Source organism: Oncorhynchus kisutch, linkage group LG15 (assembly GCF_002021735.2).
Source record: "Oncorhynchus kisutch isolate 150728-3 linkage group LG15, Okis_V2, whole genome shotgun sequence".
NCBI lineage: Eukaryota > Metazoa > Chordata > Actinopteri > Salmoniformes > Salmonidae > Oncorhynchus > Oncorhynchus kisutch.
In genome coordinates this window covers 58,659,534-58,681,441 of record NC_034188.2, presented here as the reverse complement: position 1 = coordinate 58,681,441, position 21,908 = coordinate 58,659,534, and the positions used below count along the sequence as shown (strand labels likewise).

At 43.4% G+C, this 21,908-nt stretch overlaps 1 protein-coding gene across 1 annotated transcript in view; it reads right to left on the bottom strand.

Moving 5' to 3' along the window:
- LOC109905593 (multiple epidermal growth factor-like domains protein 6) overlaps window positions 1-21,908 on the bottom strand; it is an 83,928-nt gene continuing 62,020 nt past the window's right edge. The window contains exons 23-37 of the mRNA XM_020503053.2: window positions 13,165-13,293; window positions 11,948-12,076; window positions 11,456-11,584; window positions 11,086-11,214; window positions 10,563-10,691; window positions 10,117-10,245; window positions 9,398-9,529; window positions 5,266-5,394; window positions 4,868-4,996; window positions 3,943-4,071; window positions 3,271-3,399; window positions 2,837-2,965; window positions 2,161-2,289; window positions 1,765-1,893; window positions 1-1,284 (exon numbers count right to left, since the gene is read on the bottom strand). Of these exons, the coding sequence (XP_020358642.1) occupies window positions 1,205-1,284; window positions 1,765-1,893; window positions 2,161-2,289; window positions 2,837-2,965; window positions 3,271-3,399; window positions 3,943-4,071; window positions 4,868-4,996; window positions 5,266-5,394; window positions 9,398-9,529; window positions 10,117-10,245; window positions 10,563-10,691; window positions 11,086-11,214; window positions 11,456-11,584; window positions 11,948-12,076; window positions 13,165-13,293 (1,889 nt within the window). The 3' untranslated portion in view covers window positions 1-1,204. The remainder of the gene's footprint in view (window positions 1,285-1,764; window positions 1,894-2,160; window positions 2,290-2,836; window positions 2,966-3,270; window positions 3,400-3,942; window positions 4,072-4,867; window positions 4,997-5,265; window positions 5,395-9,397; window positions 9,530-10,116; window positions 10,246-10,562; window positions 10,692-11,085; window positions 11,215-11,455; window positions 11,585-11,947; window positions 12,077-13,164; window positions 13,294-21,908) is intronic.

The following is a 21,908-nucleotide window of genomic DNA, read 5'->3' as shown; positions in this document are numbered from 1 at the left end:
TACCACATTAGCAAAAAGAGAATTTAAAGATAAAAATCAAAATGTATCAAAATAGCACCATTTACATAAAGCCTGCCATCAGGCACATAGTACAGTACATGTTATGAGTGGTATGAATTGCAGTATCCTGAGGTACAGTTCAAATCCTTTGTAATATTTTAAAAACCCTTCTACATGAAAATATACTGATTACTTGGCTAAAACAGACTTCTATAGGTCATAGTGGCATTTAACTGACACACTTACAATAACAGACAGTAACAGCAGTAATGAATTGATACGTGGATTTCCTTGATCCGATAGTACAGTAAGTGATCTTATCAAACATACAACCAAAAGCCATTTCAAATATATTAACACTTTATGACAAGCAATCAGGCAGACGCTGTCAAAAGAAACCAGTAAAATACAACACAAAATAGTCTCACTGTATACGATATGAGAAAATGACAGAGTGCCATTCAACAGAGAGACGGTACCAGTGGACACTTCGGGAGTGATGGCTGTTGCTCCCATGTCAGTCTGACCAATGACTCTGAGGGTAGGCCATGGGTAAGCAAGAGGAGGGTGCCGGCTTTTGTTCCCGCCCAGCTCTAACACACCTGATTCCACTAATCACCGAATCATGGTCTTTGTGAATCATGTGTGATAATGATGGTCCGCACACACTGTGCCCCTCCAGTATGGTAGTTGCCCGCCCCTGTGTACTAGGCTGCACAAAGCTGCATTGGGGTGAGGACAGAGACGTTATGAATGTCCAGGAAGCATTTGGCCTATGATTAATGACAGGCTAGACCAGTTGCCTTGGGGCAGAGGTCCAGTCCTGAGACAATCAGGTAGGGCGCGTTCCAATGTCTACCGCCCAGCAGCACATCAATGTTCCAGGTCCTTGTGTAGCCTGCTCTCTCTCTAACTAAACCGGCATTCTGCACCTTTCTGCAGGCTCACAAAAAGCCAATGCACATTTCTCAACCAAATGTGCAGAATACAGGTGTAGACATAAGAATACATGACCTTGTGTGTCTGGTCCAGACCTGAATCACCTTCTGGCTGTATACCTTTGTCCATCTGTCCAACTGTACACAGCCATCCCATGACGCCCCAGGACCCCTGACTGCATATTTAGGGCACCTTGTTCAGTGTTTGAGACATCTGGCGGGGGTATTTGGGACGTCTAGTTTGGGATGTGGGGCCTCCAGCGGCGCTACGAGTGGGAGAGACCAGACGGCCCCTTCAGGGAGGGAGAGAAGCCCAATGCTGGGACCTCTGCAGTCTCTAGTCGTCCTGAAAAGAGAGAAGAGGCAGACAAAAAGACATTTGGCACCTTCTAGAAATCAAAAGCAAATGTTCTTCGCCGTTCGGGGAGTTGCTGGTGTGTTGGGTTGTTTGCTGGTCGATCTGGATGGTCTCCCGTGAGCTGGGCTTGTGGAGGAAACGAAGACAGCTTCAAGCCAGACACCCAGCTGGGTGTGGATTAAAATAACTGTCAGAGGCCGGAGTGGCTATTGAGGGAGACGGAGACACAGCTGAAGGCCTGAGCTTGACACACTTACCGACGCACTATTTCATGAAAACCTGGTTCAGCTTTACAGTTCTGGTCCTGGGTGTCTGCTGTGATGGGCAATAGGTATCACTCACTCATCAGGGCGATGTGCGTGTGTGTCTGTGTTTGCATTTGTGTGTGTGTGTGTGTGCACACGTGTGTGTGTGTGTGTGTGTGTGTGTTTGTTTGCATGCATGTGCGTTTGTTTGTGTATACAGTACCTTCTGTGCATGTGGGGCCCAGCCAGGTAACAGGACACAGGCAGCGGCCATTACGAGCGTCACACTGGGCCTGATGGGAACACTGACACTGCAGGGAGCAGTCAGGACCAAAACGATCTCCTCCACAGTCTGATGGACAGACAGGAGATGGAGAGAGAGAGAAAAAGAATGACAGAAAAGAGAGGAAAGAGTGACAGAAGAAAGACATAAAGTAAGACCGACACAACGAGAAAAAGATGGAGACAGCACACAAAAAATAAAATGGCCGATTTAAATACAGTAAATGACAAGTTATTTTTCTATTGGGTAAAGGCATATAATACATACACAAAAGGCATATCTAAGATCCAGTACTGTAAGAAACAGAGCGCCGTTGCGGGGTAGAGAAGGTCGTACCTTTTTCACATCTCTGTCCAGTCTTCCCCGGGGGGCAGAGACACTGTCCCGTGGCTGGATGACAGGGGGCTTCCCCGACGCAGTCACATGACTGCTGACAGCCCTCCCCAAACCTGCCAACCTCGCACCCTGGGACAGACACACACAGTGAGATAAACACACACACATACACGTGTACTATGTGTATTTCTTTCCCCCTTGACAAACAGTACACACTCATCACTCTTCTCTTCCATAGTGTGCCCCCCCCCCCCCCCCCCCCCCCCCCCACACACACAGGTCTGTCTCTATTACTTCATTACAGGGGGCTGCTCAGTGCTCTCCTGCTGGGGCTGAAGTGGGCATGAAGGCCCTCACACTGAGGAGCCCAGAGCAGGCAGGAGGCCACAGAGATGTAACAGGAATGCATTAAGCAGCCCGTCTCTACAGTGGCAGCCAGGAAACACCTGCCTCTCATCAAATAACCACCTCTGCCAACATATGCTCGTATTCATACATGCACACACAATACAGTATGTGTGTAATATGCACACACAATACAGTATGTGTGTAATATGCACACACATATGGCTTTTCTGTTATTAAAGAGAACTGAAGTGCTGACCTTCCTGTCTCTATATGAGAACAGAGTGTGAATCAGATTGTGTGATCTTCTCTTCTGTCATCCAGTACTCACGTCTCTGACACTGGGAACCATGGTAGCCAAGCAGACACACACACCGGCCCGTCACATGATCACATGTCTGTCCCGCTCGGCAAACACACGGACGGGCACAGTTCTGTCCGAAGAAGCCTGAGGGACACACTGGGGACAGGATGACAACACAGGAAAAGTCTTTGTTGTTAGTCTCATACAAGAGCACAACCCATCATCACAATCAGGGGCATGTTCAATTGGCATCAAATGTTAGAAAACAGATTGAAACAAGGAGGGACTACCAGTAAGAAACGCTCATTTTTTGTACAATTTCTTTTTTGAAACATTGGGTGCCCACATGAACACAACCCAGCTCTTTCATTAGAAATACAGGGTCAGGAGTTTATCCTGGACAGGTCACATGGTGATGAAAAACTCCCTGCCCTAACTATAATTACAAAAATCCAACGTACAGTGTTCACAAGAGTGTCCGTAGTGTCCGGCCGTGCAGCTGCAACAGCCAGTGATGCGGTCACATGTCCCGTTGTTCTGGCAGGGACAGTCCAGTGCACAGTCCGGTCCATATTTCCCCTGAACACACACTGGACAAACAGACATATGGTAGAGACATACAGTAACAACAACACTCACAACCAACATACCTTCTGTCTGTATGTGTACCACAGGTGGCTGGTGGCACATTCATTGTGGAGGACGGGCTCATAGTAATGGCTGTAATGGAATAAATGCAATGGTATCAAACACATAACGTGGTTTGCATGTGTTTGATACCATTCTATCCACTCCATTCCAGACATTATTATGAGCCCGTCCTCCCCTCAGCAGCCTCCTGTGACTTGTAACTGATACTGCACACATTAACAGTGGAATTACCTAATATCAACATAGAGACACACTGTAAACCAGGGATATGGGAAGTTACTGTGCTCACAGTAGTAGCTACAATAGTAGCTACAAGCAACTTCAAGAACAGGCAGACTTGTTGACAATACTCCTACAGGATGAACTAATGTAGTACTGAACCACAATTAAACTCCGCTGACCCTTTGCCCTGCCAGGCTACTTTAAACCTAACGTTATACTGACGTTATCCTGATGTTGTGTTGACGTTATCCTGAGGTTACCTGTCTCACAGCGTGGTCCCGTCCAGCCCAGCCCACACCTGCAGCTCCCGTCCCTGGGCTCACACAGCGCGCCATTCTGACACACACATGTGTTCCTGCACTGCAGGCCATAGCGCCCCCTAGGGCAGGCTGGAGGAACAGCAAAGGCTTTAGATAGTTGTAATCATCATCATCACAGCACTACCAAGGCCAGCATGACATGTAGTTCTGTTCTTTAGCTACCCAGCCAGCAGTGAGCCTACCACACAGTTAAACATACACACACAAACAGCAACATACAAGCACACGTTTATTTAAGAAACAGTTAATTAGCGAGATGGCAAAGTGGTCTCCCTTGGCAGCGATATAAAAGAATAATCATGTTTCTCTGGGTAATGTAGATTGGGAAAACAATAAGCGAATCACTTTGATTCCCCTGTTTATTTATTTGTTTCCTCGCCAACGCCATCGACACGGAACATGGAAAACGAGCTACTTATAGGTCTCTGTAAACATTCAACACAGGAACATAAGCAGTGGTACGTCCACAGACGGTGCGCACTAGGAGAGCAGAGTGCTTACGAACACCATCGTCTAGAATGGATGGAAACTCCCGTTTGCAGTCCAGAGGAACTGCTGATAAACGGACAGATTAGGGAAACTCAAGAACCCTACCTCTGTTCTCAAGGAAAATATGAGCCTCTGATTATTGATACTTTTTTATTGAGAATTCGTTAACTAAATACATATTGAAAGCTAATTTGGTTGGTTGAGTTGGTGGATTCCCAGTTGCCAATCAGACTCTGTGTTCTTGATGAGATCATAGCCTGCTACAAACATTTACTGTTGCATGACAAACAGTGACGGACTGGGACCAAAAGCTGGTCTTTACATCCTCAATGGCCCATAGACATAAGGTTAGTTATGAGGTAAAAGTCATTATTACCTTGATGGCAGGACTGCCCGATTTTGCCTGGGGCGCAGATACACCTCCCAGTCACAGGGTGGCACTGCCCTCTCTCCCCACAAGAACACAGACGGGCACAGTCCTTCCCATAGCGCCCAGCCGGACAACCTGTCAGTACGAAGAAAGACATGAAGGCACAAGTGCAGCATCTTTTCTTCCTCCCTTCAGTGATTAGGAATGACTCAACAAGTGGAAGAGGCGTGACGGAGCCCTCGCGTTCATCTGTCTAATCATGTCTAGTCCCAACTGTCTTCAGACTGATTCCTAGCAGAACACTCTGTATATCTTCATTCTTTATAGAAGACTGATTCATAGTCAGAAGATGACTTGTCAAAGACTGTTCATTTTCACCCACGACAGGTGTGCAGCAGACTTACCAATGCTGCAGTCAGCTCCTAGGAAGCCAGGTGGGCACTCACAGGTCCCTGTTTTAGTGTCACAGCGACCACCATTGTTGCACTTACATCTGGCCTTGCAGTTTGGCCCATATGATCCCTCTCGACACACTGGGGTAGGGAGAGAGAGAGACAGAGACAGAGGCTGTTTTAACATTTTCAAGAGGTTCTCAAGAGCTATTGAATCTCGAGAGTCAATACTGTTGGGTAAACTTGCGAAATGATGACGTCTTGAGTGCTCGCCCAACAGCACTGTAAACAGAATCTTCTCGTTGACCTCAACACAACACAACATACTACAGTATAAATGGTAATAGCAAATACAACAGCTGAAATTGTCGCAGTAGTTGCCTCCTGTCAGCTGCACTGAGCCACGTAAAACTATGGAAGCCCATTCCCCCCACCATTTTTTTATTATGTGTCATCTAGAATAAACATTTGACAACATATTAACAATTCCCTTTGTGCCTTCGGGAAAATATTCACACCCCTTGACTTGTTCCTCATGTTGTTGTGTGACAGCCTGAATTTAAAAATGGATTAAGTTGAGAACAAAACAAATGTCACTGGCCAACACACAATACCCCATAATGTCAATACCCAACACACAATACCCCATAAAGTCAATACCCCATAAAGTCAATACCCAACACACAATACCCCATAATGTCAATACCCAACACACAAAGTGTTATGTTTGGGGCAAATCCAACACATTACCGAGAATCAAACAGAATAGAGCACAGGCAAAATCCCAGAGGGACACCTGGTTCAGCCTGATTTCCAGCAGACATTTGGAGACAAATTCACCTTTCAGCAGGACAATAACCTAAAACACAAGGCCAAATATACACTGGAGTTGCTTACCAAGATGACATTGAATGTTCCTGAGTGGCCTAGTTACAGTTTGACTTAAATCAGCTTAAAAATCTATGGCAAGACTTGGCTGAAAATGGCTGGCTATCAATGATCAACAACCAAATTGACATAGCTTGAAGAATTTAAAAAAATAATAATATGCAAATATTGTACAATGACTTACCCAGAAAGACTCACAGCTGTAATCACTGCCAAAGGTGATTCTAACATGTATTGACTCAGGGGGTTGAATACTTATGTAAATTAGATGTATTATTTTATTTTCATAATCTTTTTACATTTTCTAAATTTTCTTCCACTTGTGTAGATCGTTGACCAAAATGACAATTAAATCAATTTTAATCCCAGTTTGTAACACAACAAAATGTGGAAAAGGTCAAGAGGTTGAATACTTTCTGAAGGCACTGCACGTTTTTATTGATTGCTACTAGGGCTGTGGCGGTCACAAAATGTCGTCAGCCGATGATTGTCAAGCAAATAACTGTAGGTCTCACTGTAATTGACCATTAAGTAACATAAACACATTTAGCATCTCCTGGCTTCCAAACATAGCCTACAAGCCACTGATATCTAATAGTCTAATAAATCCATGTAATATAGCCTACACCATCACAATAAATCCATTATTTATTTTAGACAGGTCTAAAGAAACATGATGTGAAGAAAATGTAGTCTCTTTCAGAAGAACAGAATTCCATACTCTGAGTTGTCCTGATCTGGCTATGCCATATGGATGTCAGCTTTAATTTTTTTAAACTAAACTATTTTTTAAAACTAGGCAAGTCAGTTAAGAACAAATTCTTATTTACAATGATGGCCTACCCTGGGCCAATTGTGTGCCGCTCTATGGAACTCCCAATAACTGCCAGTTGTGATAGAGCCTGGATTCGAACCGGGGTGTCTGTAGTGACACCTCAAGCACTGAGATACAGTGCCTTAGACCGCTGCGCCACTACAGACTCCACTAGTTCATTTAGAAGACAAGATTTGCTTAGAATTCCATGGCATTATTTTATATTATTTTATAGTATGAAGAATACAATTGAAAAAAGCTGAATAAAATAGAAAGGATATTTTCTCCCAACGATTTGAGGGAGTGCGCACATGCGGCTATTCTGTGTTGAGCGGTTAACAAAGAAATAAGTACTACTATGTGCTTAATTTAGCATTACTAATGTAACTTTAGTTGTTTTACAAACGTTGGGCTATATGTTTTAATTGTTAATACATTGTAAGGCTGCATGATGCAACTCTAATGATGATTTGAAAAAAGTTGCTCTGATTAGTTTTTTGCACAGGCAATACACTTTGTCAGTCTCTCATTCACAATTTGAGAAGCACTTGATAATGCCTCAAATTTCCCGGCGGCATCCCCTTTGTGTGGCCATAATGCACCCTAAAAAACCCATGCCTTTTGCAGCCCTTCTCCCTGAGTGCTGCCTGCTCAGAGGCACTTCTCACTCACACCTCTCTCCATCACCCGATCTGGTCTTTCTCACAGGCTACAAGTGAAGACAGACATATCCGGACGCAACTGTGAGCTTCCTTATCCAATTCCGAGGTGCATATTGAAGATATTGGAAGAACTGTCCACGTTTACTTTTTGTCAGCCAACAAGATGAGTACGCCTAATGAACAGCAAAAGCACTAGCATATGTCAAGCTACTATCCCCATAGTACAAAAGTTGTCCTATTATGTTCTGTGCGAGAAATAAATATTCCAAACAGTCTGGGACAGCTGTGGGATGCGATAGATCCCAACCACTAGCATCAACAAAATATTTTTATCTGAGGCTTACGCAACAGATCAGAACGTTTAGCTTAAAATGTTGACAAACTATTAGTCTATTTCTTCCCATTATAAGCGCAGCGATGCGTAGGTTATAAGCGTGAATGTTCCATTAGCGTGAAAACACCACTATCAAAACAGACCACAAACGTGATTATGCATGTGGTGCTTTTATTATAACGGTAAAAATTATGGTGAAAATGATCTTCCCCAAACTTGAAACTCACACGCTGCTCATGTATGCCTACACCCCTTGTAAAGCAGATTAATGTGCTTAATTTTAAGAAGTTATTTGTCCACTTTAGTTGTGATACAAACCTTATCAAAACATATAGGCCTATGGGCTAGGCTGCATGAGGTGATGTCAGAGTGATTAGAGGGACAATGGAGTGCTGAGTACCAGGCAGATAGCAAGTTTGGTAGGCTGCTAATGATCATCAGCAGCATCCGAGCTTGGAGAAGCCTAATTTCCGTGACTAAACTGTCAATTTGTTACATGCTACATTTCATGCTAACATCATGCTTACATTTGTGTTTGGAGCTCATTATCAGTTATAATGTTAGCCAGCTAAATGTGCATTACCTCTCACTAAAAGCTCGAGGGGCATCTAAACCCTGAACAATGCCTGATAGCTAGCTCTGTCTCCCAGGCTGTGTGCCACAGCCAATCGCATGCAAGCAACAACGCAGCTAACTTGGCTAGTCTTGTGAGTGAGCTAGCTAGCTAGTTGGCTAGGTAGTCTTGTTAGCTTTCATCCCACCTAGCACAACAAAATGTGGAAAACATCGAGGGTTGTGAATACTTTCTGAAGGGACTGTATGAGTCTGGAGATTATGTCTAAGGATAACCACACAAAATGTGGTGAATAAAGATGCTTCTGAAGCTTAGAAAAATGTGTTTGCTAGTGGGAAGAGTCTGACTTTCAGGGAAATGGCAGTTAAAGACAAGGACACTGACTTTTAAATACCGATTTAGACCCAATCACCATCTCTTCAAAGTAAGTTACTGCATATTGTTGCTGCGTATTATTCTTTATGAATTTGGCTTTTAAATTGTGTATTTCAATAGAGTGGGTATGATAAACTAACAAACACATCTATATGTATCATCTTTTTGACATTTTAATTTGTACTTTTTGAAAATACTAATGTTAATGGACCAAAATACAAATGAATCACCAATCAGAGTTTACAGTTACCACAACCATAAATTAACCCGGAGCTATTTTTAGTTTGTCCTGCACGAAGAAACAAAGAGCGAGAGAGACAAAAGAGAGAGCGAGACAGAGAAAGTGAGACAGGGGCAGACAGACAAAGACAGACAGTACACTTATTCAAACTCAGTCTTTGCATAGTGCACTGCGATTCCATTGTTGACGCCACGGAATAAGTTAAAACAAAAATCTGTTCATAGCAGTAGACTACCCAACAGTAGTCACTACTTACTGAGTTCACAACGGTTTCCGTAGTAACCAGGTAGACAGGTACACCTTCCAGTGACAGGGTGACACTGCTCATGGTCCCCAGAACACTGGCACATCTGGCTACAGTAAAGTCCGAACACACCTGATGGACACGCTGCAGGAGACACAAGCATGTACAATAAAGACTGGAGGAGATGGACATAGGGTTACGCATGCACGCGCACACGCATGCACACACATGCACACGCATGCACTACAACACTCAACATGGTGTATGTATGCTTGTACATGGATTTCCAAACCCAATCTCTGTTGCAGACATAATATAATGTAAGCACTCACTCACATTCAAATACCCATTCACACTCAGACAATGCAGTAGTTCACAGACTCAGATACTCACACAAGGGAAGATAAATCTATGAAACAAACATGTTTTTTCTCTCCCTCTCTCTCCGCTGAAACCACAGCACTTACTGAGGCAGCGTGTAGGACAGATAAGAAACCACTCCAGACTAAAGAGGCAATTACAGCGCTGTCATTATGCATGTCTGCCTTCCAAATGCCCTTATCCACCCAGGAGACAAAAACAATGTCTCTTGTTTTACTTGGCAACCCAAGTGTAACGTTTATCAGATGTCTGCTGAGTGTGTGAGGGAGAGGGGGGAGAGGAGAGGCGGGATGGTGTGGGGTGTGTGTGTTTTAAAGAGAGGGTGGTACGTGATAGTGATGTGCTCTTACTCTCCTCACAGCCGTTCCCAGTGAGACCCGCAGGGCAGCCACATGTCCCAGTAACGTGGTGGCAGGACACCCCAGACTGACACTGACACCGCTGGGCACAGGAAGCACCGTAGACCCCAGGCAGGCAGGCTGGGGCACATCAGACACACATTCATCACTAACTAAGGTATATTCACTTTAAACAGTGAATAGTTTGTTATGTGTACAACTGTCTTGTTTAAATAAAGATGAACCCTCCTTATAATGACAATTCGTGATTTAACCACAAACTGAATGTATCTATCTCAGTCCAAGGTATGTATTCAAATAAAACGGATGGATTTTAAAAAGTAACATAAAAAAAAATTCTACAGTAATTGACCTCTCATAGTATAACTGAAGAATGCATGACTTGATGTGTTGTTTCCAAAGTGGCCCTTTCTGGCCCCTGTCCAAGTCACACTCACGTTTGTCGCACCGGGCCTCTCTCCATCCTGGGTGACATTCACACCTGCCTGTCACATGGTGGCAGCTTGTCCCGTGGTCGCACTGACACCTCTGCTCACACCCTTTTCCATGGAGACCGCCTGGGCACGCTGCAGCACAGACACATGGGTGGTGTTCAGTAGGGCACAACGTAGCAATATGTTTTAGAAACGGTCTGAAAACGAAAATCTGCGTTCTTATTGGACAAGTACAGGTAGGACTTTCCCATTTTATTATGTTTCAAAACGTTTTCTCCCTTCAGAACATGACCCAATTGGAGGAGGAAAGAGGCATTTGAGTATATCTCATTAGTCATTAGTGGCTTCTTTCCTCAACTCCTTTCCTTCATCAACACTGATCTGCAAGAACAGGGTAGCAAAAAACATATCTCTACATTGGCTTCTGACAGATTGCTTTCACCGATCCAAAGAGATGAGGTAGGGACCCAGTCTAAACTATTGGGATGCATCCCTTGCATTTGGAAGCAGTGATGTCACAGGTCACCTGTCTGACAGTGCTCTCCAGTCCAGCCAGGGGGACAGCTACACCCCCCAGTCACTCTGTCACATGTCCCTCCGTTCTGACAGCTGCAGGTTTGTGTGCACCCCTCTCCATAGTGCCCCTCCCCACAGTCTAGGAGAGGCAGAGAACAGAGGCCTCAGATCACACAATATATCCACCACACAATGAGCGGAATCCTAACCAGGAAACCATGTTCCTGACTCTGGCTTTCTAGTAAATCATGCAATGATGTCAATGGGAGTTTTGCACAGTAATTCGATCCCAGGTTAGATTTGGACCAAGGTGAGTACAGCTATGAATGCCCTCACTCCTCTGGTTGATCTGACCTCCAGGGACAGAGGGGGGGACTCACCCAGCTCGCAGGCTGCTCCGGTCCACCCACTGGGGCAGGAACACTGGCCAGTCACCCTGTCACAGAAGCCTCCATGCAGGCACAGACACAGCTGGGAACAGTCCTCTCCATACCTCCCAGCAGAACAGGCTGAACACAGTAAGACACACAGACAGAAGTTTAATAAGTGGATGTCATTGTTCAATACGATTCAGACATATAGAAATTATGATTCGGATTCAGTTAGGCTGCACTGAGTTTGTTCTAAAACAACTTACACCGACCAAACACAAATACAATAAACAGTGTATTCATACACTCACCAACTGTTGTGATATTTCATCGTAATTGGAATAAAATCGATAATAATCACCCATCACTGTTTTTGGGAATGTTTTACGTAAAGATATTCTGGTAGAAGATAGATTTCAGTTCCATGCAGAGCTCCTTATGTCCTGGGTTAGGTTAAGGTCAGACTGGGCCCTATGCTGGGTTGACCGATGAGCCACTCACCCTCTTGGCAGCTGGCTCCGGTCCATCCGGCTCCACAGCTGCAGCGGCCGCTGACGTGGTCACAGGTGGCCCCGTTCTGACACTCACAGCTCCGGCTGCAGTTCTTCCCAAAACCACCCTCAGGGCAGGCTGCCTCCCACACAGGACAGGATACACAGTCATATAGTTAAATACAAGTCAGCATTTTATAGCACTCAACATGAAGTGGTCTGCTCGACACAGATATATAAATGTAGGATCTTAATTTGAGCAAGATTGCTACAGGAGGAAAATAATCTTTCAGCAACAGGAAATGTGAATTATTATGTGGATTATAATTAATGGACATTTTTGTAGGGGATGATACATTCTTCATAAGGGAATGTAAGAAGCCTTTTAAAACTTCAAACACACTACAAGTTTAAATATTCTGCATTGCAGGAATGTAATCCTGCAACATGGTGATCAGATTTATGTAACGGGAAATGATGTGGTTTAGCCAATTCCTTTTGTCATTCATTGTCTAACATATACATAAGAATGAAAAGGGACACGATGGAGCGGTTGACTAAAGCACAAACATGCTTGCTCTATGGAGAGATATGGCTTGAATGTACTTGCCTTGTATTTCTTGCTTGAGATATGGCCAATATATATTTTCGCGTTTGCATAGATCACATTTACTTTACCTATCTAAACTAGTCACTAATGATCGATGTCTGAAATGAAATGACATTAAGTCACGCAAGTGGGTTTGGGCTGACTCTTGGCTTTGGGTCACCAGGACCACAAAACATGCTTTGGGGAGACCAGGCCCTCTCGAATAAGACTTGAGAATGACATGGTCTGATCTTTAAGAGGGTATTTCACTAGATCCATTAAAACGGCATGAAGACTTTGTGGAGCAGCGGATAGAGACTTGCATGAGAGTACCGAGGGTAAAACTGATGCTCCTACAAGATCTTTGCCAAGTAACTCCTTTAAATGCATTGCTATAAACACGTGGATGCATTTATCCAGAATCTGACCCAATTAACGGTGTACGCTGGAGGGGTATCCTATCAGCCCCCCTACATCCCTCCCACCCCTTACGCATCCCTAAAAAAGGAATTGGCAGGGTATCATTAAACAGATAATTGTTCTCGAACACATGGGAGATGGTATTTAGGGTGAGAGGAGGCTGTGATGGACTGGTAGAGGCTCCCTCACACCCCGTTTTAATGATGTGGCTTCCATACCCAGAATGCAGTGTGGTCCCGACCAGCCAGGGGTGCAGAGGCAGGCTCCTGTGATGTGGTGGCAGCGGGCACCGTTCCTGCACTCGCACATCTGGCCACAGTCAAGACCGTAAAACCCGTCCGGGCACACTGCAAGCCAAGATAAAACACCCTCTGGTAAGGTCCTTCCAGCTTTACACACATACAGAGGGAAGGAAAAGGGTTAGGATGCCAACTCTCCCTCTCTCTTTCTGTGTCTTTCTCTGTCTCTTTCCCTCTCTCTCTCTCTCTCTGTCTGACCTCTCTCATCTCTGTCTTACCACCTACCAAAAATACCATATCAAATTGCAGTACCCTGGTCTAGCTGTTCATTTGTGGAGCGTCTGCATTCATTAAGTGAGCTCATGTCCCACATGTGAGGAGTGTCCGTGCCACATCAAAGCCTGCGGAGACACGGGGGCCGGGCCGCCCCTCAGAGGGGGTGGGAGAGAGGGGCACACACACACACCAAGGACTGGTAATTAGAACACCTGCTGAGTCCACAGGCCTGTCGTCAAGGCCTAGGAACCCAGCCCCAAAACAAAGCCAGGTTACTGCGCACGCACACACAGTAGATAGTGCATAGACATACACGGTGGTGTAAAGTACTTAAGTTAAAATACTTTAACGTTTTTGGGGGATTCTGTACTTTTGTTTACTATTTCTGTTTTTGCCAATTATTACTTTTACTTCACATTCCTAAAGAAAATAATGTACTATTTAGTCCATTCATTTTCCCTGACACCCAAAAGTACTAGTTACTTGTTGACAGGAAAATGGTCCAATTCACACTGCCTGGTCACACTGCCTGGTTTGCATAATGTAAGGAATTTGAAATTATGAATACTTTTACTTTTGATACGTAAGTATATTTAAAACCAGATACTTTTTACTCAAGTAGTATTTTACTGGGTGACTTTCACTTTTACTTGAGTCGTTTCCTTTAAAATATCTTTACTTTTACTCAAGTATGACAAATGGGTACTTTTTCCACCACTGCATATAGACACAATTCACACACACACACACACACACACACACACACACACACACACACACACACACACACACACACACACACACACACACACACACACACACACACACACACACACACACACACACACACACACACACACACACACACAGTTCTGTTCCCACTGCTGGTGTTCAGCAATGACAGTGTCCTGGGTCTGTTTTCCATTCATTGAGAGAGAGAGCGGGGGGGGGGGGGGCTGCTGATAGTTGAAAATGTCTGTGGAGTCAATGGACAACCATGGAGTTTAGTAAACACATTTTCTATGGCCCAGAACAGGTCCACCAGGGCTGTTTTGGAAAAACCCTGTGTGGGGGGGATGTAGAGGGGGCTTTTCCAATGTGCTGTAAACATTGCCTATAAGCTCAACTAAACCGTGAAACAGACAGGAATGCCCGTGTTTACTTTGCGATTCTCGTTGATTGCTCAATTTGTCACTGAAAAGTACAAGATCACAGAGCAACAGCTCTAATGACAACACTTACTATCAGTTTGTATGTTAAGAGCAGTTACTACAACACAGGCACAGCATCATTTATGTCTTTGTTTAGATAAAAGCTGCGCTCGCTTGACTGCGTTTCTGATTGATTAACAGATGCAGTAGGACACACCTCCTTTCAGCCCTGGTGGTGTGTGGGGAAGCCTGGCACTGTCTGCTTCCCAGTCTGAACATATCCCTTGTTCCAATTGACCCTATGCCAAATAACCCCTCTCATTTACATAGAGTAGTACTATTGTACCTAGCCTTCTATTGGGAAATACACGAAGACAGAGTCTGACTTCTGGCCTCGCCGTGCGTTTTTTCTTAGCCTGGTCCCAGATCTGTTCGTGCTGTCTTGCTGACACCTATGGCCATTGCCATGCTAAACATGACCAAAGCATAGGAGTAGTCAAGACCGTACAAATGGATCTGGGGATCATGCTACATTTTCCCACGCTGCCACAGTAATCTGCCTTTGTGGTGGTTCTACTATAAAGTTATACTGTCTCATTACAGCCTGAGCAGGGAAGATACTGCCATGGATCCATCTGTGTGTCTGTGGTGCTGTGTGTCTGTGGTGCTGTGTGTCTGTGGTGCTGTGTGTCTGTGGTGCTGTGTGTCTGTGGTGCTGTGTGTCTGTGGTGCTGTGTGTCTGTGGTGCTGTGTGTCTGTGGTGCTGTGTGTCTGTGGTGCTGTGTGTCTGTGGTGCTGTGTGTCTGTGGTGCTGTGTGTCTGTGGTACTGTGTGTCTGTGGTGCTGTGTGTCTGTGGTGCAGTGCTATTTTTTTTAGGTGCTGGAGCGCAAACTTTTTTTCCAATGATGTCTTAATTTCTCAATCAAAGTTTGTACGGACAGATGCATTATATTTGTACCAACAGTTGCAACATCATTATATAATATGCATAAAATGCACCCTCCTAAAAGCCTACCTAAAATAACACATTTCACTGCACCTATCTGGTGTACATGACATAAAAAAATTGTCTTATCTTACCTATTTTCAAAATAGGCCATCACTGTCAATCGTGAATTATAATTATTCACGTTTTATCCGTGAAATGTCCAACCTTTTTTTAATTGAACCTTTATTTAACTAGGCAAACACCACAACACTGCATAAAGAGAAGAAAACAAGAAAACAACATGACATGGCAGCAACACATGACAACACAGCATGGTAGCAACACAACATGACAACAACACGGTAACAACACAACATGGCAGCAGCACAACGTGGTACAAACATTGTTAGGCACAGCACAAAGGGCAAAAAGGTAGACAACAACAATACATCACGTGAAGCAGCCACAAGTGTCCGTAAGAGTGTCTATGATTGAGTCTTTGAATGTGGAGATAAAACTGTCCAGTTTCAGTTTGAGTGTTATTTTTTGCAGCTCGTTGCCAATCATCTGCATGCCAATCATCTGACCACAATCAGTTTCGTGGGAATATGCATTTAGATCTTCTTGAATGACTGTTTCTAAGTGAATTAGAGCCGATGGTGTTACAAACTATTAGCCTTTCTTGTATTTTGTTTCAATCAAAGCATATCCTACCTAGTGTTGCGCGCTGTTGACTTTTGGCTGCACTGGAACAAAAACTGAGACTATTCGGCTACAATGAGTATCCTAAAAGCTCATAAGAAATGACTGAGGAGGTGCTTTTGGTGCAAACGTACTATAAGCCTACTACTATTCTATTCTATTTGTTTCTGTTTATTAAGAAAATGACCTATTCAACATTAGGCCAGTGTGATCTGGCAGGACAGGCTACACTCGAACAGGGCGAGTTCACTAAGTGTGTCGTACATGAGCCCCGAGTCCATAGCGAACTGCTTGGAGAACAGCCGTTTTAGCAAAACACCTCATAGTTTTCTGTCTTTGGCTGTTCTTGTTAGGGAGTGAACTTGATGTATAATGAGGGTTACATGGATAAAATGGGACCTCTCTGAAATGAAAATGGATGGACCTCCCTTAAGCTAAATATATTTGACCTAAACCCTCCCTGAACACTTGAAGAAAAAAAACAAGTGACTCTCCCCTAAACCCAAAATAATAATTAAAACATAGTGGATAACAGAGAACAAGCCTACCATTTACCCTCACTTCTTGGACAGACCAGAGCCTTAGATATGCAGTTTTAGAAACTGTTCTTCGTCCTGTAAGCATTACATGGCAACACAGGAATGTTTATAGCGCAGAGGGCCAGGAGGTTGTGGGTTCACAGACCACTGTGGACAAGAATAGGAGTGGAAAGATCTTTATAGTAAAAACATTGTGTGATTCTGTCATTGTATTTTCAGGCCTGTGAGAAACAGCCTTTTATTAATATTATATGCAATTTGACATAATTTGACATATTGGCAGAATTTTTTATAGAATTTTTTAATACCACACAAATGACAAGCTAAGAATGGACAGTGAGAGAGGCCGATGTGTTCATCTTATCATATTTCTCCAATGCCAAATCAGTGTGTTTTGTTTGCAATGAAACTGTCCCTGTTTGCAAATAATTAAATCTGAGACGTCATTAGGAATCTGAGCATGGTACTTTCAAAAGTTAAGGCTACCTTCCAACCCCAGACAGAGTAGTCCTACCAACGCAGAAAACTGTAAGCTTTAACTACTGGCTCCTTTTCTTCCTTCCAACCCCAGACAGAGTAGTCCTACCAACACAGAAAACTGTAAGCTTTAACTACTGGCTACTCTTCTTTCGTGGCTTAACCCAACGAGAGAAGGTCACAAGTGTTTCCCTAAAAATCTGTCTGGCTTTAAACAGCTTCTATTGCACATAAAGTGAATAGCTTAATCAATTTATAATGACAGAATTAGATTACTTCCCAAGCAAAGTCCATTCGTTGTCCTCTTGGCTACAGAAGGTTGTAGCTCAGCCTCAGAATCTCAAAGAAACGCAATAATAATATTCCCATATGCAACGGAGTCATGTCTTTTACCAGTATTTTACAGCTTGTTTCTAGCACAAAGCATTCCGGACCAAAGCCCTGTTATAGATCACTTTATATAATCAGATCTATTTCATTTTCTTCAAAATCGTAAGCTAACAAGGGGTAGGCTTGTGCTTTTTGCCATTTTCTAGAATATAAGGAAGGCCTATGGCATACCCTCTCATACCCCCTCAATTTGAGTCTCGGCTTTAATTTAACAGCCCTTCACTGAGACGGAGGTAGGCTACTTAAAGAGTGCATGGTGGGTGGAGGAATTGGCAGAGAAATCTATGGATATAGCAGCCTAAAGCCTAATTTCCTCTGTCAAACAGGTAGGCATACGTCTTATTTCTTAAATATGAATAAATAGGCTCCAACACAAAGCCCTCTTGTTGTTAGTAAAGTCTAATTAAAATGACGGTTGAAATTAATTATGCCATAAACTGTCAATTTTCAATTAGTATTTTCTGGAATAATCAAAAAAAAACATTTTGGAAGAATTCTTTGACTCTCCTCCTGAACTGCCACTGTAGGCCCACACAGCACACCATTGGTCAGGCAGCACAACAAAAAGTTTGGATCAGCAAGAGCAGAGCAGATGGGGGCTCAAGGCTAGAATATCCATTGCTGTGTGTAATGCAGCCTAGTTTTATTTACACCATCCCAGCAGTGCAAAAGACTCAAGAAGGAAGTACATTTTCAGTGTACTGTTTCATTCTGTGATGGTGGTACAGCACTGGTTGTATTTGGTCAACATCTGGTCAGATGGCTCTATACCTTGAGCTGCTGGCAGAGATGCCAGACTGATGTAATGTTTGATGCCAGGGTGTGAGTTGATGTGGAGGTACATTTCACCATGACATCCACCACAGCCCATTTTGTCTGGCCAGCAGACCTCTAGTAATTTGGTAACCTTTGTAATCTTCAGGCAACACAGCTACAGGGTTATAGGGTTTTATAAACTGGGTGGTTCGAGCCCTGAATGCTGATTGGCTAAGAGCTGTTGTATATCAGACCGTATATCACAGGTATGCCAAAACATGTATTTTTACAGGTTGGTAAGCAGTTTATAATAGCAATATGGCACCTTGGGGGTTTGTGGTATATGGCCAATATACCACGGCTATGGGCTGTATCTGGGCGAAACGCATAGCCGTGGTATATTGGCCATATACCACACCACCCCGTGACTTATTGCTTAAATCAGTTATCTTTATCAATTTACAAAATGCACTTAGTTTACATTGGAGACCAACCAAATCGTCAAATGATCTAAATGGATTAATTAACTGTGTGCAATTTGAAGGGGGATTTAAAAAAATCTGAATTCTCCTTTACATACACATTTAAAATATGTAGATAGATATTGGGATCCTGGTTTGAGGTTGCCAAACACCAATGCCAATCCTTCTCTCCACCAGAAGAGGGCACTTGGTTTCCACTAAATCCCAGAGTGAAGTGTCATCTGATATTAGCCTGGTCTGTGCTGCTATTTCCACTGTGGATGCAAGGTTTAAGTTGTGTGCTGTGCCTGTTGTGCCTCTGTTTATTGTCAGTACTGGGAGTCCTCACACTCCACCAGCTAGTGTGCTGCTAGCTACATCGCTGATTAAATCAGCTCTTTAAAGGGGAAATCTGGGATTTGAAAAACAACAAACTGACCCCACCACTTATTTTGGTAAACAACTGACCAATGGGGCTGGAAAAATGTAACCACTCGCAAATTCATGGATGTCAGGAATGGCCATCCATAGATCATAGTTTTACCCATGCTTTGATATGTGGTATTACAAACAACTGAATAAAACAATCTTATATTGACAGTTGAACTAAGCTCATGATGCATTTAAAAGTGATATTCTTCAAGAATTAAGGGCTATATGTCATTCATTCAAAAGTTAAAAAAAAAGATGTACCTATACCAATCCCTGATTACCCCTTTAAGGAAGTAATGAGGATCATTTCCAGATCCCTGCCTGTGTGTTAAAGCGCTGTGTCCTGTCAGCCTATAAACCAAGGCAGGAGACCACACAGCCAGACAGACATAGAGACATGGAAGGGGAGACTCTGGCCCTCGCTGCCTTGTAGAAATCACTTCTTGACTGCTCCTAAAGGAAGAGGCCCCTGTACAATATGGGGAAACTGGACACCTTATTTAAGGGCGGGGGAAGACTTTAGAAACAGAACAGTGAGTGAGTGAGTGAGTGAGTGAGTGAGTGAGTGAGTGAGTGAGTGAGTGAGTGAGTGAGTGAGTGAGTGAGTGAGTGAGTGAGTGAGAATATATATATTTTAGTTTCCATGGTCATTTCAATTAAGGCTGATGTCTATGATGTTGGAAACCATTGGCTTGTAATGGCTAGAAATGTTAAATCCTACAGGTCAGAATGGTGTGTGTTAATGTATCTTATGATATAATGTGACATGACTGTGATTCACGCATGAAGCAGGCTATATTTTACACCACTGGTAACTTACATCTTACACCACACATTTACATTAGACCGTTTCAGCCAAAGCCTAATCAAAATCAAATCAATGAGTTAGTCATGCTTGAGACCAGCTACTCTGGAATATGCACATATAGTTGGTCTTGTTTTACTGTAATTGGACTATGTGTGTGAGAATCTGCACAGGGACCATCAGACATCCACCAGCGCCCTCCAGAGTCTAACACAGGACTTTTCGCTGGAAAAGTTACCTTGGTAGTTTAAAACTAAACCACGGTGAGTGGCTAAACAGATTCTAGAGAAAGGGAAAGGGGATACCTACTCAGTTGCACAAGGTAGTATGATGATCTAAAAACAAACGGTCAAACCTTCATCATTAAAGTAGTTATAACAGCTAGAATAACAAACAATTAGACCGATATAGGAGGAACCAATACAATAGTCAGTGGTGGAAAGTACTTTAAGTCGAAATACTTTAAAGTACGACACAAGTAGTTTTTTGGGGGTATCTGTACTTTACTATTTATATTTTTGACAACTTTTACTTTTACTTCACTACTTCACTACAGTTTCCAACATAGCAGCATCCACCTGTAGCACGTGCTCCAGCAGGTAAAGTTGAAGTCGGAAGTTTACATACACCTTAGCCAAATACATTTCAACTCAGTTTGTCACAATTCCTGACATTTAATCCTAGTAAAAATTCCCTGTCTTAGGTCAGTTAGGATCACCACTTTATTTTAAGAATGTGAAATGTCAGAACAATAGTAGAGAATTATTTATTTCAGCTTTTATTTATTTCATCACATTCCCAGTTGGTCAGAAGTTTACATACACTCAATCAGTATTTGGTAGTATTGCCTTTAAATTGTTTAACATGGGTCAAACGTTTTGGGTAGCCTTCCACAAGCTTCCCACAATAAGTTGGGTGAATTATGGCCCATTCCTCCTGACAGAGCTGGTGTAACTGAGTCCGGTTTGTAGGCCTCCTTACTCGCACACGCTTTTTCGGTTCTGCCCACAGATTTTCTATAGGATTGAGGTCAGGGCTTTGTGATGGCCACTCCAATACCTTTACTTTGTTGTCCTTAAGCCATTTTGCCACAACTTTGGAAGTATGCTTGGGGTCATTGTCCATTTGGAAGACCCATTTGCGACCAAGCTTTAACTTCCTGACTGATGTCTTGAGATGTTGCTTCAATATATCCACATAATTTTCCATCCTCATGATGCCATCTATTTTGTGAAGTACACCAGTCCCACCTGCAGCAAAGCAGCCCCACAACATGATGCTGCCACCCCCGTGCTTCACAGATGGGATGGTGTTCTTCGGCTTGCAAGCCTCCCCCTTTTTCCTCCAAACATAACAATGGACATTATGGCCAAACAGTTCTATTTTTGTTTCATCAGACCAAAGGACATTTCTCCAAAAAGTAGGATCTTTGTCCCCATTTGCAGTTGCAAACCGTAGTCTGGCTTTTTTATGGCAGTTTTGGAGCCGTGGCTTCCATGATGATGAGTCAGGTTATGTTGATATAGGACTCGTTTTACTCTGGATATAGATACTTTGGTACCTGTTTCCTCCAGCGTCTTCACAAGGTTCTGTGCTGTTGTTCTGGGATTGATTTGCACTTTTCGCACCAAAGTACGTTAATCTCTAGGAGACAGAATGCGTCTCTTTCCTGAGCGGTATGACGGCTGCATGGTCCCATGGTGTTTATACATGCGTAGTATTGTTTGTACAGATGAACGTGGTACCTTCAGTCATTTTGGAAATTGCTCTCATGGATGAACCCGACTTGTGGAGGTCTACAATTC